This window comes from Petromyzon marinus, chromosome 32, assembly GCF_048934315.1.
Source record: "Petromyzon marinus isolate PM22_M1 ecotype Great Lakes invasive population chromosome 32, UKy_Petmar_22M1.pri1.0, whole genome shotgun sequence".
Taxonomy (NCBI): Eukaryota; Metazoa; Chordata; class Hyperoartia; order Petromyzontiformes; family Petromyzontidae; genus Petromyzon; species Petromyzon marinus.
In genome coordinates, this window is record NC_133698.1 from 4,945,094 (window position 1) to 4,962,213 (window position 17,120).

The window sequence follows — 17,120 nt, forward strand, 5'->3', positions numbered from 1 at the left end:
GCTTGTTCCATTAAATGAGGCGGAGGTGGAGAAAAAAAGCTAATCCCAATGAACTCTATAGAAAATGAACCCATATTGTGTGATGGTGGATACGAATTAAAAATGTAAACCATTTTAAATTGGTATACGTGAGATATGCGTATTTTGTCATTACGTACAATACATGCATTTATTTAATAATCAACAACCATGATCATTCCACTGCTGGATAAAAGCCCTCCCCATGTTGACATTATCCCTACCGGTCTTGCAATGTTGTCATGTATCAGAATAATTTTTCTCCTTTTCCCGACTTCTGTGTTTTGAGCAAAATCCACTCGATTACTGCCCGCATGCATCCTTACCCCTGCAGTTCGCGAATAGACAACGCGTACTTCCCACCCATTATCTTTCTGGCTCTCTCTCGATTAACCTTTCGCCACGATGGCGAGATGTCAACTACCTCGCCTGGTATGGGGGTTCGATCCCGAAACCTGACGCCAGTATATTTGGAGTTTGCGTGTTCTCTGTGGATTTTTCTCCAATTTCTCCAGTTTTTTTCCCTCCGCATTTAGAAGCGTGCGTTTATAGCAATTGGCTGATAAAAATTTGCACGTGAAAAGCCACTTCATTGGGCTATCATTTGTGAACAGGTCGCTTCTGAAAACGAGCTATATAGCTCAGTGGGTCTTACCTGGTAAATTAAATATTGGTTATAGTGAATAGTGGCATCGTCTTGCTCACATGCATGAGATTATCTGATCCATCCCTGCTCAGAGTGGATATCCTCTTGGGCACATTCCCACTCTCAAGCTGGCATTCCATCACGAGCCACGACCAGCGGCCACCATCCCTTCTAAGCGACGTGTCCTGCCACCAAATCCCACTTTACATTTCCTTACAGTCAACGTGATGCCTTTATGTAGTATATGTTTTTTTTTCAATTGGCCCACGTCGTGTTCCTCTTTCTGTCTCTCAGTGTCATGCCAAGCATGCTTCTTTGTGTGCTTTTCCCATGTTTTTTTGTTGCATGTATTTACCTATAATACAGCTGTGGATGACTATTCACACACACACACAAACTTGCATTTCACATCATAATTTACGATTTGCATTGGAGGGGGTGGGGGGGTATGAACAACTTATTTTATTAGCACAATTAAAGGGAGGCAATAGCTTACAACAACAAACAGAATAGCCTATCAAATGGACAATTACCCCGGCACAATCCGGCGAGTGCAAAGATCAAGGGCGAGACTTTCGCCGTTAACTTCGACTTTGGCTGGAGGATGAGGGAGGGAGGGAGGGAGGCGGCGGTGGTGGTACGGGTGGGGTGTGCTGGGGGCGACACTCGAGGAAACGAGAAACTCTGCGGCTCACGCAACAGGCACGACGAGGTGACGACGACGATGCCAGAACAGAGGCACCGCGGGCAGGTCACCCTCAGGCGCGCAGCCTCATAGCAGTGAGCGGCACTCGTCTCGTCCCACCCTCCCCAGCACGGCCATTCACCATTGTGATGCTAATCGGAAGCCTTTTTCTTACTCCTCTTCCCCACTTCAGTGTTTTGAGCGAAATCCACTCTATTACTGCCCGCAGGCATCCTTACCCCGCGGTTCGCTAAATAGACAATGCGTATTTCCCACCCATTCCACCCCCACCCCCCCTCTCTGGCTCTCTCTCTCTCTCTGGCTCTCTCTCTCTGGCTCTCTCTCTCTCTGGCTCTCTCTCTGGCTCTCTCTTTTTTTACGATCAGAAGAAACAAGAAGATGCTCGGTGTAGTCGGCACTTTGCTCCGTTCATCATTTCGTTTTTTTAATGCTTTGCTTTATGTAACCCCCCCCCCCCCCCCTTTTAAATGAAAGACCCAAAATATATATTTTTCCCTTCCCTCTCTCTACCCCCTCTCCGCCCCCCCCCTCTCTCTGCCCCCTCTCTTCCTACTCCATTTGGCTCTCTCTCGCTCTCTCTTTTTTCTTTATAACTACGACAAGTGCTGCATCTGCACGCAGTCCTTCCCACAGTCAAACGGCCTCCGACGGGTAGCTTAGATCTGCATGCAGAGCTCTCCGTCATCTGCCACCGAGCACACGGCCTCCTCCAGCACCCACTGCTCCTTGAAGGCCGGCACGGCGTGGGTCAGCCGCGCACGGCGGAACTCCAGCCCACACTCCCTGGCTCCGACCAGAGCGCGGAAGATGCCCAGGCTGCTGGCCGGACGTTGCCCCTCCAGGGCCACCTTCCTCGCCCTGTATATGCTGGCTCTCTCTCTCTCTGGCTCTCTCTGGCTCTCTCTCTCTCTGGCTCTCTCTCTGTCTCTCTCTGGCTCTCTTTCTCTCTCTGGCTCTCTCTCTCTCTGGCTCTCTCTCTGTCTCTCTCTCTCTGGCTCTCTATCTCTCTCTGGCTCTCTCTCTCTGGCTCTCTCTCTGTCTCTCTCTCTCTCTCTGGCTCTCTATCTCTCTCTGGCTCTCTCTCTCTCTGGCTCTCTCTCTCTCTCTCTGGCTCTCTCTCGAGACGACCACTCGAGCTTCACCCCCTTCCCTCGCTCCCCCACCCCCCCCAACGAAAAAAACAATCCACCTCCCCCACATCATCCTATCCAACACCACCACCCCCACCGCTCATCCCACAGGTCTCCGTGGAAAGGGAGCTTTTGGGGTAAATGTGCTGTTGGGTTTTGGAGTGGCGGGGAGAGGGGAGGCATCTGCTTCCATTGTTTGCGCTTCCCCTGCTCGGTCAAACGGAAAAGCCTGAAATCAAAGCACTCCGCGAATGATTCACTCTTTGATGAACTCTCAACAGGACATGAATTAGAATGGACAGAACCACGTCGCGAGCACAAAAGGTGGGGGTGGTGGATGGGTGGGTGGTGTTTGGGGGGGGGTTATGAAAGTTCCCCTTTGTTTACGTGAACCTTATAGATTATTCAAAAGCATCACTGTAAACGCGCGCGCGCGCGCGCGGTGTGTAACGCGCGGCGCGCGTGCGCGATCCGGAGCCGATGGCGAAGAGAAAAGTGGAACGGAGCGTACGCGCCCGGGGGCAGTTTGCTGGCCCACGTTTGAATTATTCAGGGCCACTTTACATTATAAATTACACACAGAGACAAAAGATTCCTTACCCCCCCCCCCGTGTAGCCTTGTAACAGACTGTTGGGGGCAAGCGCTGTTAGCGAGTAGCACCTACGAAGGCCGGCACGGCGCACGAGGAGGTTTGGGTGGCCAGCACCCACGCCTGGCCGCCTTTGTCTCCCCCATCGGTGATTATTTTTACACACCGCACCAGGCACTCGTTTGAAGCTGAGTCGATCTAGGTGAGGCCCGCGACCGGTTTAGATAACCTTCACTGGTGTTAGCCGTGAACGGGAATTGAACTCGGGTCTCCACGACAAATCACGCACGCGCACACAGACACACACGCGCTCTGTGACAGGTAATAGGTGCAGCCGAGCTGCCAAGGGCATGCTCATGCTACTGTTGAGTATTTGGCCTACTCTTCCACGATAGCCAGACGTGTTGTGAAGAGATGGGAGAACCCGCGCGCGGCTTTGCAAGGACTGCTTCGTGGCTCGTATTCACATTGCATTGCGGGTTCGAGAAATATTTCACCGAATTGAAAAAAAAAATTCTGTTTTGGTTTGCCGGCCCCTGTGCTAGGTGGGCAGATACGCCACGTATCGCACAATGGCAGCATCCCTTAAGTATATATTTAAAACATTCACTCATTTTGTATAAAGTGTTGCTCGATGTTTTTTACGTAACGTTTCTCAGTATACTGGACTGCTAAAGAATTGGCAACACTCGGCAATGAGGCTCTTGACGATAACTGAAGGAAAAATAAGAATCCACCAGCTTGAAACTTTTGATTAATTTGCCACAGGTAGGTCGATTTTAAGAGAGGTAAAAAAGTCACATCGGGCCAGATTCAAACTTTGATGAACTGGCCAGAGCACATGGTCCTGGCGAACTCTCACTTTTATTTTTTTAAATGTAGAGAGCAAGTCTTCTCCAATAAATAGTATGCAAAGGAATATTCGCCAACACGTTAATCAGGCCCATGCCGCTTACGGATTAAAACAAGAAAGCTACTTGCGACGGCTTGGAAGAGTTTCTCCCTCTACTCTTCGGCACTTTGACACGTTGCTTTAATTTGTTTTTTTGGTGGAGCCTTTGGGATTTACACTTTTAGCTAAATAAACCTAAACATGGTTTGGTGTGACATTGGCAACTTGCAATGACCTCGAGTTTTGTCGATACACTGGCTGTAGAGGTATTTATTTTCGAAAATAAATATTACAGTGAAACCTTGGATTGCGAGCATAATTCGTTCCGGAAACGTGCTCGTAATCCAAAGCACTCGTATATCAAAGCGAATTTCCCCATAAGAAATAATGGAAATTCAGATGATTCGTTCCACAACACAAAAATACTGTTTTCATATCACATGATTAATACAATATACCTTTTTATATTTATTAATTTAAATTTAATATAAAGTAATCAAATGTATTAATTATATTTAATCGTGGCTGGTGTGAGGGAGACGAGAGAGAGGAGAGGAGGAGGGTTATTGTGTAGGACGACTTTCACTTGCAGTAAAGTTACTAAAGAACAGTCACTACACTTGGACACAAAATAAAAACATGCTTTACGCACACACACGTGGTCACAACACTATACTGTAGTAAACAGTATACACGTGGTCACAACACTATAGTACTGTAGTAAACAGTATACACGTGATCACAACACTATAGTACTATAGTAAACAGTATACACATGGTCACAACACTATAGTACTGTAGTAAACAGTATACACGTGGTCACAACACTATAGTACTATAGTAAACAGTATACACGTGGTCACAACACTATAGTACTGTAGTAAACAGTATACACGTGGTCACAACACTATAGTACTGTAGTTAACAGTATACACGTGGTCACAACACTATAGTACTGTAGTAAACAGTATACACGTGGTCACAACACTATAGTGCTGTAGTAAACAGTACACACGTGGTCACAACACTATAGTACTATAGTAAACAGTATACACGTGGTCACAACACTATAGTACTGTAGTAAACAGTATACACGTGGTCACAACACTATAGTACTATAGTAAACAGTATACACGTGGTCACAACACTATAGTACTATAGTAAACAGTATACACGTGGTCACAACACTATAGTACTGTAGTAAACAGTATACACGTGGTAACAACAATATAGTACTGTAGTAAACAGTATACACGTTGTCACAACACTATAGTACTGTAGTAAACAGTATACATGTGGTAACAACACTATAGTACTGTAGTAAACAGTATACACGTGGTCACAACACTATAGTACTGTAGTAAACAGTATACACGTGGTCACAACACTATAGTACTGTAGTTAACAGTATACACGTGGTCACAACACTATAGTACTATAGTAAACAGTATACACGTGGTCACAACACTATAGTACTATAGTAAACAGTATACACGTGGTCACAACACTATAGTACTATAGTAAACAGTATACACGTGGTCACAACACTAGTACTATAGTAAACAGTATACACGTGGTAACAACACTATAGTACTATAGTAAACAGTATACACGTGGTCACAACACTATAGTACTGTAGTAAACAGTATACACGTGGTCACAACACTATAGTACTGCAGTAAACAGTATACACGTGGTCACAACACTATAGTACTGTAGTTAACAGTATACACGTGGTCACAACACTATAGTACTGTAGTAAACAGTATACACGTGGTCACAACACTATAGTACTGTAGTAAACAGTATACACGTGGTCACAACACTATAGTACTATAGTAAACAGTGGTCACAACACTATAGTACTATAGTAAACAGTATACGCTCGCACGGATGTTGACTATACGAGCGAGGCACGCCGACTGAGACCGAGCATGGGAGATGATTACCCACAATCCCGCAGCGAGAGAGAGAGAAGAGCCATTGGCTCAGTTGTGATCACGTGACGCTCGGCAGACAAAGAGATTACCCACAATCCCGCAGAGAGAGAAAGAGAAGAACCATTGGCGCAGTTGTGATCACGTGACGCTCGGCAGACAAAGCGTATACTGCACACGTGCTACTCGTATTGCAAGACATCGCTCGTTTATCAATGTATTATTTATTTTAAATTGTTGCTCGTCTTGCAAAACACTCGCAGACCAAGTTCTCGCAAGGTTTCACTGTATTGTCTTCCTGCCTGTCTCGCAACCACTTGGTGGCGTTATCACGAGCGAGAATCCCTCTTGCTGGAGCTTAAAATATAAACGTTTAACATCATTAGACCTCCTTTGCCAGTATCAAAATGTAATAATATGGTTTTTCCCCTTTTTTCTGGCAACAAAACTGAAACCTTTTTTTACGAGGATTCATGTCTGCATTAACCACAATACCTGCAGTCAAAATGCAAACAAAAAACATACTCATATATGAATTACTGCAGTCACGAAAGCTTTAAATAAAAAAATAAAAAACTATGATAATATATGCATTGTCCTTGAAACTGATTGGTCCACGCCAAGGGACGGCTTTCTTATAGGCATTCAAAAGAAAGCCGTCCCTTGGTGTGGACCAATCAGTTTAAAAGGACAATGCCACATATATTATCATAGTATGTTTTTTGTTTGCATTTTGACTGCAGGTATTGTGGTTAATGCAGACATGAATCCTTGTAAAAAAAGGTTTTGTTGCCAGAAAAAAGGGGAAAAACCCTATTAATACATTTTGGTACTAGCAAAGGAGGTCTAATGATGTAGATGCTCACCCCGAGCCCTCATTACTTTGATAGTGCATTGTCTTTGAGCTGTACGCCTTTTGGCGTCATCTGGTCGAGCAACAATTGGGTCGAGGCTCAAAAGAAAGCCGTCCCTTGGTGTGGACCAATCAGTTTCAAGGACAATGCATATATTATCATAGTATTTTTTGGTTTGCATTTTGACTGCAGGTATTGTGGTTAATGCAGACATGAATCCTCGTAAAAAGGTTTCAGTTTTGTTGCCAGAAAAAAGGGGGAAACCCCTATTATTATAAACGTTTTAATTGCGATTTTGTTAAAACGACACGCGCCAGAGATTGCATTTTCACGTCATACCGAGAGGCCAGGAGTCTCTGTTGAGGATAGCCGCATAATTGTAATGTGTGGACGAAGAAGATTTGTAATACAGAGACATATGTTCTCCGCATACGCATCTTAATCTTGATTTGAAGCTTTCGTGACTGCAGGAATCCATACTCTTTGGTTCTTTCGGTAAAGTCACGTAGGTAGAAAAATAAAACAATATATCACGTCGTTTCGATCGCAACACAAGCGGTCGTCCTCAGACTGCTTGCGTTGCGATCGAAACGTCGCGATAGATTATTTTTTGTTTTATTTTATTTTTCTACCTATGTGACTTTACCGAAAGAACAAAAAGGGTGTACACATCTTAATCCAACAATATACCTTACAGGGTGTCCTAAAAGCCAGGACACAGGCCCGCAATTGATTTTACACTGGCATTAAAACGTGCGATTGTTTAGTCTTCAAATGAGCATTTATATATTACAGTATGAACATTTATTTTTCTTCTGCTGGCCACCTCTAATCCGTCATTTACAAAACACGACCAAGAACCCAGAAGGGATTGAGACAAAACAGAATTGATTAATGTTTAATAGATTAGACCTGCAATCTGAAAGGAAGTCCTAAAGTCATGAATAATATATATATTATTTGTGCACGCATTAATGTTAATGGTAGTCAGTTGGAATATTTGTTCAAATAAATTAAACAACCCTGTGTGGTTTGTTAAAATACGTAGAATAACCCTGTTCTGACTTTTGGGCCACCCTGTATATCTCCCTGCAGAATAATAATAAAAAAGTCGCGCGTGAGTTTTGCGGAATTCTACAAAATCAGCTACCCAACACGATCGGGATGCGATCAAATTTGTGTTAACTCTTAATTACTGCCGCATCAACAATAATTCACAAAGTAAAAACTAAACATTGAATGATCCGTCAGCAGAGCAACACACACGCAAACGTGAACTCCTTTCAAGTAATCATCATTTTCAGCCACGGCCAATCCATTGCTGGATGACAACCTGCCCCAAAAACCTTTCCAAACACACATGAGCCTACCTTTGGAAGTAAACCACTTATAAATGCCAACATATGCTTCATAGAATAAAACTTTTATTTTTGTTACTTTTTTTTACATTTGAACTCCCGGTCACATTTCAAATCCCAAGTTTAACTTTACAAAACAATGTTGGGGTTTCCTTTGTTTCTCAAACAGTTCACTTTACCAAAGCTTATGTAAACCTTAAAAACACACACATTTATAGCACGTAACATTACTCAACATTAATGTTTTTTTTAACAATGATCTCAATTATGATACACTTTAGTTGCTTAATTTAAGTCCGTCCTGCAAGACAGGAAAATAAAAAAATATATAAAACATACAAAACATAACCTTTATATATTAAAAAAACACATGCCCACTCTGCCTACCGCCGCTTTGGCCATACATGGCTCATTTAAACGAGGGTTGTGTTAGCAAGTATGTACAACAAGAAGCCACTAAAACAAAAACGAGTTTGTTATTTTAGCTACTAAATCGAGAAATGTTCTTCATTTTACTAGTTTTTAAGGCTCTGGATATCAAATACACGTGAGTGTCATGCATTCTTGCTGTTATACGTCAATAGCCTCGGTAAATATCGCTGTCAGGCTTAGCTAGGTGTCAAAGTTAATGTTTTGTATAAATTGCGGCGACGTCATCTCTGAAACGGTGGCAGTTAAGAACCCGATCATGATTATCACCTTCTAGAACAATATTGTTGCACAAGGTGGAAAGTAATGATCACAGTTTGGAGTGAACAAGGCAATTGTACAACGACAACTCATTTTTGCATTTTGTTAAAGAAGAATGTGTTTCATTTGTTTTAAAACATGAAAACACAAGCTTACGTTATTTTGGCCAAAGCTGTAACAATAAGCAATGTTCTAAGGTATGGACAAAAACAATCTTATTTTAGTATATTTGAACTTGCAAATTTTTTGCATACCCCCCCCCCCCCCAACAGTTAAAATAAATTAAAATGAAACAAAAGCAATTCGTGCCAGCAACGTGTCATTATTTTGCATTGCTAACACAACATTAGGAGCACTTCTATGCGTTACGTAAGGCAGCACTGCGGTTAATTATCTTACGACGCCCAACACAATGCTTTTACACTGATTTTAAGGCCATTGTTTAAAGTAACTCATCTTTATTTCCCCCCCACCCCAAAAAAAAAGACTTATCAACCGACCATCGTAGAATAGCGCATCTGTTTCACGCGTCTCGGCAGAAAATGTGCAAGCACTGAACAGCGTGTTAAAAGAAGAACTTGAGAATTAATGAAAATTGCAGTGAGGATGAACACTTGCGGAAGAATACATTTCGATTTGAAGCTTTCGTGACTGCAAGGATTCATCTTCTTTGGTTCTTTCGGTAAAGTCACCACGTAGAATGAGAATAAAATAATAAAATACAGTTCTTGTACCTTTCACCTGAAGACGGCCGCTTGCGTTGTGGCCGAAGCGTCGTGAGAATTTTATCGTGTTATTTTATTATTTTATTCTCATTCTACGTGACTTTACCGAAAGAACCAAAGGAGAAGAATACATTGTCTCCGTATCAGAATAGCGAACTAAAACGAAAACACAAGAAAAAGCTTACAAGTGCTACTACAGAGAACAATTTTTTTTTAGTTTAAATGATTAAAAAATATATAACTGCATGCAGCTGGCATTAACGCAAATCAAAGCTTTGGCTGGGGTAAAACAGCAGAGAATCAATGGCGAATGTGTGTTTTTTTTTTGCCCGAGGTGCATAACTACGCCTTTACATCATTGTCTCGGCAGTGAGCAGACTCAATAACAGTTGTCAAGCGGCGTTCATCCGTGAGGGTTATACACGCACAGGGTTGTCACAACACAGGAGTATCACACTACACCACGATAACTAGAGCAAATGACAATATTGTAGCTATTCTAATGTGCCTTGATATTGCAGTTTCAAACAGTAGTGCCAATGGGAAATTCCTAAAGTGTATATACTGTATTTGTATCAGCAAACTCAGTGATTTTTGTTGTACATGCGCGCGCGCACACACACACAGACCACACTCTGAGAAAACGCTTAAATATAACGGTTTAAATTGGTTGCTGATGTGATTTAAATAATTGGCCTAATTAATTTTTTTTTAAATGGCACACGTTAACATGTTGATGTGAAAATAACAGAGAAATGGACTATACGTAAATTATGCGAGTGCACGTGTGTGTGTGTGTGTTTTGTCTGGCAACTAAAAATACAGTCAGTTCGTCACAGTGGCAAGTGCAGTTTGTGATTCTGCCAGGCACCCAAGTCTGTTGACGCCGCACCGCCTCTGTCCGTCTGTCTTTTGACCTCCTGGCAGTGAGACTTCAGCACCCACGTGGCCTCACGTGCACCTGGCCTGGCACGAACGCCACAGTGTAGTCTGGCTGTTGTTGTTGTTGTTGCACGTGCATTTGGGTCTGTGCGTGGTTTTTTTTTTGTTATCGGGTCTGAAAGGATTCTCCAACATCACGATTTGAGGAATCGTCAGGATTCTGAAGGTTGAGTGAAATTATTTTTGCGCGTGAAAAAAGATATACTGCGGTGGAAGGCAGCATCTCCAGTGGTCACATGAACTAATCACACACACAGCATACGCAAATAGATGTTAATAATTTATTACACGCGATGCCATGCATGTGTCGTGAAGAGGGAATCGACGCACTGTCCATAGCCTCGTGTTTAAATATATATCTGCTGAATGTGTGCGTGTGTGAAGAACAACGCTTTCTGGAGAACATTTTGAAAGGAACATGGTTCCACCACTGCGAACATTTACGCGATATGGATAATTTAAAACCATTAAAACAATGACTTGCACGATGACAATTTGTATAACTTGACATGACCAAAAAAATCACCATGAGAGCTTTACCCATTTCAACGAACATTGCTTTTTTTGTGAACTCATATTGTTACGATGCAGCAGAATGGAAGACGTAACTCCTGTCGACATATTAAACAGCTACACAATAGCAACACTGTACTAGTAATGGGATTTCAACCGAACCTCGTCATCAAGTAGTCAGGTTCAGTTTTCACCAGAAGCCCACATTTCAGGATTTCGAGTTAACAAGTTCTCCATTGCCACAGCCAAGGATTAGTAGTGTCCGACAAGTGATTAATTTCACACCAATTATAGCTCCACGGCTACACAACTGCACATCTGTTGAAATGAGAGTTGGGGCAACGCTCATTTACATTGGCCACAAGCAGACAGTGGTGGAAAATCGACCAGACCGTTCCTCTGTTTCATAAGAGGGAGACCGCAGAAGGCCAAGAACCGAATGCGTTTTGTTTTTTTGAGTATCCACAATGCAATGCGCACAAACTGATGCCTATACACTTCCCCATCCTCTCGTGCTTGTGTTGAACATTGCCCACTGCAGGGCACAGCGCACGCGCTGTGCGTTCATCAACATTGTGTTGAATACTATGAACCTGTTTGTCTGGAAGGCACATCCTTAAAATGTAGAATTACCTTGTTTACATTTTTACCAGGCTAGGTTGCAACTCAAACACACACGTGCGTGTGCACAAAGGCAAGGATCCCCCATATAGCCTTAACAGACTGTTGGGGCAAGTGCTGTTAGCGAGCACCTATGAAGGCCAGAACGGCACACGAGGGGGTGGGTGGCCAGCACCACGTCCAGCCGCCTTTGTCTCCCTAGTGGAAATGTTATTACGCACCGCACCAGGTACTGATTTGAGTTTGAGTCGACCTAGGGGAGGCCCAGGACCGGTTCAGATAATCGACACTGATGTTGGCCGTGAGCAGGAATCGAACTCGGGTCGCCGGGTTCGTAGCGCAGTGCGCTAACCGCGACACTACCGCTGTCTGTCTTTGCGTGTGCAGACACACACGCAAACACAGCGGCATCCCTTGGTGAGGCTCTGCTGAAAAGCTCCTCCTCATCGTCCGGCAATTGTAGAGTTAAAAGGATACTGGGCAGCTGCGTAACATTCCTTTAGGGACATTTCCATTGAGGAATGTTATACAACCGGGCATTGCCATTTTAAAGTGAAATTCTCCTTTAGTTCACACCGATTGACATTACAAAGTAAGAAAAACGATACCGTTCGTGATATATTTTGCAAGTGAGCACAGACACCCGACCTATTCTTTTGGGCCGGCGGTCAGGCACGCAGACAGAAGAAGGCAGCGCTAATCTACAACACCTCCACCGGAACACGGATAGACACTTCCCATCCTTTGGTTTATTGCATGAAACGTCTGAAGTGAAACCTTCCCTTACTTTGCACGGATGTGCGTGAGAAATAAACGGTGCCTATTCGCTCAGGTTGTATCATGCAGCTGTCCCCCCTTTGTCGTTGACAATTTCCCACTTGGCTTGGACGCGGAGGAGAGAGAGAGAGAAAGACGCGATTTGAGATACGGTATTCCCTCGCTGTTCGCGAGGGATACATTTCGGAGATGCTCGTGAACAGAGCATTTTGTGGAGAGTGATGTCGGCCTACGAATATCGTAGGCACAACGTCTGTCTGCAGATGCTTCTAAAGCTTCGAGAAGTTCTCTCTCATCACTTTCTTTCTCTCTCTCTCGATGCAGTCGTGAAGAGTTCCAGATGCGATTCGCGGACAGCCAAAATTGCGGATAGCAAATTCGTGAATAACGAGAGATTACTGCACAATGAAATAACTGCACTGGGCTACGCTACGGCTTCCTGCCGCTGTAGGTTGTAATACAGGTTACGTATAGGCATACGGCAAGTATAGCCAGTGTACACACAGTACATTGGTAAACAGTTTTTAAAACTAGATTTATACACGTGAACATCTTAGAGGATTCCGTTATAGTTACAGAACACTCGCAAGTGCTGAAATACCACTGTACATTTATACACAGAGTTATAATAAACACAGCAACAATAATAATACATTCCCGTATTTATAGCCGTATATGCACGTATTGGTACCTAACCCCATAGATATACAAAAAAATATAGGACACTGGCAGTGTTAGTGTTGACGTCTAGTAACAATTCACCTATTCAACACAATGTACAAGTTTACATGCTTATGTTCATTTAATGACGGAGAGGGGGAGGAAGAACGGCACACATTAATCTGTGCAATACATTTCAATTTAAGGCCACTTTGACATAAATTAAACATTTGACTCCAACTACATTCAAACACGACCAGTTGCATAAACTATAAAAAAATAAATATGCTTGCTTTTATTTTTCATTATTTTACACTGCATAAACTTTGTCCGCCACCTCCCGTACTTTCCCTCCAAGCAGTTTGCCTCCGCTCCACGAAACGCGTTCACCGCAAGTCACGACACTTTCAGCAACTGCATTTCCAGGTAGAGTCCATTGCTCCCCGCAGCGGGGGGTGTGTGTTTGCAACCCCCGTTCTGCATTTTGGTTCTGTCCATTTGATAGTCCATTGCTGACGGTCGGATGTAGTCCGAGACTGGCCGCACCCTCACGTGCCTAACGCCACCCTGTTCTGTGGAAGAAACAGAGATACGGATCGCGTAAGTAAATGATTGTGAAACGGTGCTCTACGTGCTATTCTCAAGCATGTGCGTCACTCAGAGGTGGTATGTTCTTGAACCCCTTTCCCGTTCCGAGACGTCTGCAATTTTGCAGGGTGGTGGGTTCCCGTTCGCCGCTGAATCAAGGAACGCGCAAGCGGTTCGAGTTCGTTTTACTAAGAGAGGCATAGCGCCGTTGTCTTTTTTTAAAGAAATTGTACTCACCGCAGAGAAGTGTAGCGACACGACCGCACTCTATAATAGCTGACGCCAAACTGTGCCACATGTATGTATGTATGTTAAACTCCTTTCGCACCGTACGTATCCAAACCGTGCTAATCGGAGGTGTGGAAGCCTCGCTATGTCTTCCGACCTGAAGACGTACCAATAAAGTTATTTATTTTAGTTGTTCCCATTCCGTTCCGATGACGTACAGGTACGTCAGTGGTGATTTTCGGAACGGTACGTCATCGGAATGGGAAAGGGTTAAGGCCGGGAGGGCATACAGAGAGGTAGGGTGTGGCCAGTAACATGGCTGGCCGCCTTGGTTTCCTTGGTACTGATGTAAAAAAAACTGCACCAGGCACTCACTTAAGGCCAAGTCAACATTAGGAAGGCACAGGACCAGTTCCGAACATCACCACTGATGTTCGCCGTGGCCACGAATTGAACTTGGGCCGGCGCGTTGGTAGCGTGGCGGTCGCCACATTGACCCACTACGCTCCGGCTCCTCACCCCGCAATACACGCACACACTTACACGCAAACACAATTATTCCCCACATGACCTTAACAGACTCCTGGGGCAAGTGACACGAGCGAGCACCTAAATGGAGGCCGGCACGTCTGAACGATTGGGGTGCCGATTATCCGATTCGCGATTGGTCCGGATAATCACTGCCGACATTAGCCGTGGCCGGGAATCGAACTGGAGGCCGCCGTGGCTCCGGGCCCCCGCACGCTCACCGGCAGCGTTCTCCGCGCCTCTCTTGCAGCGGGCGCCCGGTACCAGGGCGCCGCCGTTCGCGAGCAGCGCGCCCGGACACCGCCGCTGTGCCGCCACCGCCGGCTGCTCCCCATCGCTCTCGCTGGTGGTGTCGACCTCCGACCTGTCGGCGGAGCCCGGCTCTCCGGCGGCCGGAGGCAGCGCAGGCGGAGGAGGCGAGGGGTCGCCGCCGCTGCCGGCCACGTTACCGCAGCCGCTGCCGTCGGTGCCGGCGTCTCCCCCGCCGCGGTCTCGCTCGTCGTCGAAGCCACCGCTGCGGGGCGAAGTGTCGCTCACGTGCGGCTCGTGGGGGGTCGGAGACGAGCGGCCAGGCTTGGGGGAGCACCTGCACGTGCGCCAGCGACGAGGGCAGCGATAACAGCGATCAATGCCGCGAAGGTGCCATGTGACGAATAATATCAGCAAGGGCAGTAACCACGTGTGTATGTGGTGTGGCAGCCACGCGATGCGTTGAATCTCCTCTCCATGTACGAATGTGGGATATTCAGCACTGGCTTCGGACCACCATATGGGTGCTCCCATTCCTATACCACTTGTGTGTGTGTGTGTGTGCTCGCAAACAGCACTTGCCCCAAGAGTCTGTTCAGGCTACACGGGGGATCTTTGTCTTTGTTTTATATGTAAGTAGAGTTACAGCAGAGCACTAGACATACAAATGGAAGTTCTAATTCTAATTATTTGGTCAAATAAAATCCATCATCGCAATTCTTTGGGGGCTCATAAAATGCATACCACTTTGCAGGGAGATGAAATTTGGGATCTGTATTAAACACAAATAAAATCATCGTGAAGCAGTGGGATTTTGAACCGTGGCATTGTGCAAGTTTGACATCAGCTCAGTGGCCACGATGGTAATAGGTGGCCAACAAAGCTAACTTGGCTTCACGCATGGCTCGTTGCAACCTTGCCGAGGAAACGGGGGCTGCGAATGAAACCCCAGAAGCTGCTTGAACTTTAAATTTGAAATGGAACAACAACACTGAGGGAGGAGGCACTTGATGCAGCACTCCCAACAAGGCTCAGCGGCTAATAACACGGCCATTATACGGTAATTGTCACGCAACATTCCAGCAATAAGGCTAGACTACAAGTAGCCAATTATTGAGCAATGCCTTACAAGTGCGCTCAATCTGGCTGCACAATTACCTAGTACTGTAATTGTACATTGCATTATACTCGTGTCTGGATAAATAGCAGGTGATTACACGCGATTAACTCTTACGCTTACCAAATTGTTACCGGAATGCAAGTGATTCGCATTGCAAAAAAACACTCCCTCCCAGGTATTTATTTTTAACTGCTTCTCTCAATTTCACTTGCGAGGGTTTCGCTTGCAAACATTTACAGACTTGGCCACAGTACTGCAATGCTGACACGGAAATGATCGACGAGTTTTGGTTGTTTGTGTTTTGATTCATTGTGTTTTGATTGTTTGCGTTTCTGGGAAGGTGCAATACTTTGAAGGGTGCATCTGTAGAGCATGGGGAAAAGCAACTCCGAGTTTCACCGATGGAACCCTCGGTAACAATCCCGACCCTTAAGGAACTGCCGTGCTGAAGGCGAACGCGGCATTCACGTTATCTGAGAGTGAAAAGACCTTGAGCCAACATGCGACACTCCCCAAATTAGCGGCCAAAAAAAGAAAGTTATTATCGTCAACATGAGCCATCGTCAAAACCACCGCTGGACAAACGCCTCCGCACGTCGCCGCCCCCTTTCACCATCCTGCGTTGTGGCAATCCCACCTAGCCCCTGGTTTCATCACTCCATTTACAAGCAAGCCGAAAATGCATCGTGTGCCTTGCTCGTAGCTATGAGTACGTGCAATGTCCGGGAGCACGCACGCACGCACGCACCTGTTGTTGTTGCTGCAGTTCCGGCAGTCGTTGCACTCGGCAGACTCTGTCTGTGGCACCGCGTGGTACAAGCCTCTCCCCTGCAAAGGTCCAATGACAAAATAATTGAATTTACTCAAATCGCAGGGGATCACGCGGCGAGTCTAAGTGAAACGTGCAAGGCAGGAGGAAATGGAGCAGCCCCGCAAATTCTTGGCTCGCACAACTACCGTCGTCGGGAGGGACTCTAGCGAAGGAAGCTCTAGAGAGCCCCTTCTGGACGGTAGGCATGTGGCCTACTCTTCCACGCTGAACATATGTCTCGGAAGAGGTGGCGAGCACCCATTACTTTACCCCAGCACACGCGACCTGCCGGTCGACTTTGGTGAACCCATTTATACTGCTCGGCGGAGAGAGGCGGGGGGGGGGAGGAATTCATATCAACTGCCGTGCTGGGAGATTTATTTGAACTGGCGACCTAGGGGTCGCCAAGTCCGGTCGCGCCAACCGTTGCAACAACGGCAGCTTGACAATAAGAGATGCATTGCGCAATTGCCATACACTGAGTATGTCATGAGTACGAGCATCTGCATCCTCTGTCAAGAGAAATTGTGTCAAACT

General features: G+C 45.4%; 1 protein-coding gene across 3 annotated transcripts in view; it reads right to left on the minus strand.

The window, feature by feature from the left end:
- Window positions 1-8,175: 8,175 nt before the first annotated feature.
- The window catches only part of LOC116948092 (brother of CDO-like), an 87,242-nt gene continuing 78,297 nt past the window's right edge, over window positions 8,176-17,120 (minus strand). For all 3 annotated transcript variants that reach the window (XM_032964427.2, XM_032964426.2, XM_076071234.1), the window contains exons 15-17: window positions 16,521-16,600; window positions 14,625-14,989; window positions 8,176-13,631 (exon numbers count right to left, since the gene is read on the minus strand). In XM_032964427.2, coding sequence (XP_032820318.2) covers window positions 13,456-13,631; window positions 14,625-14,989; window positions 16,521-16,600 — 621 coding nt within the window. In that variant the 3' untranslated portion in view covers window positions 8,176-13,455. The remainder of the gene's footprint in view (window positions 13,632-14,624; window positions 14,990-16,520; window positions 16,601-17,120) is intronic.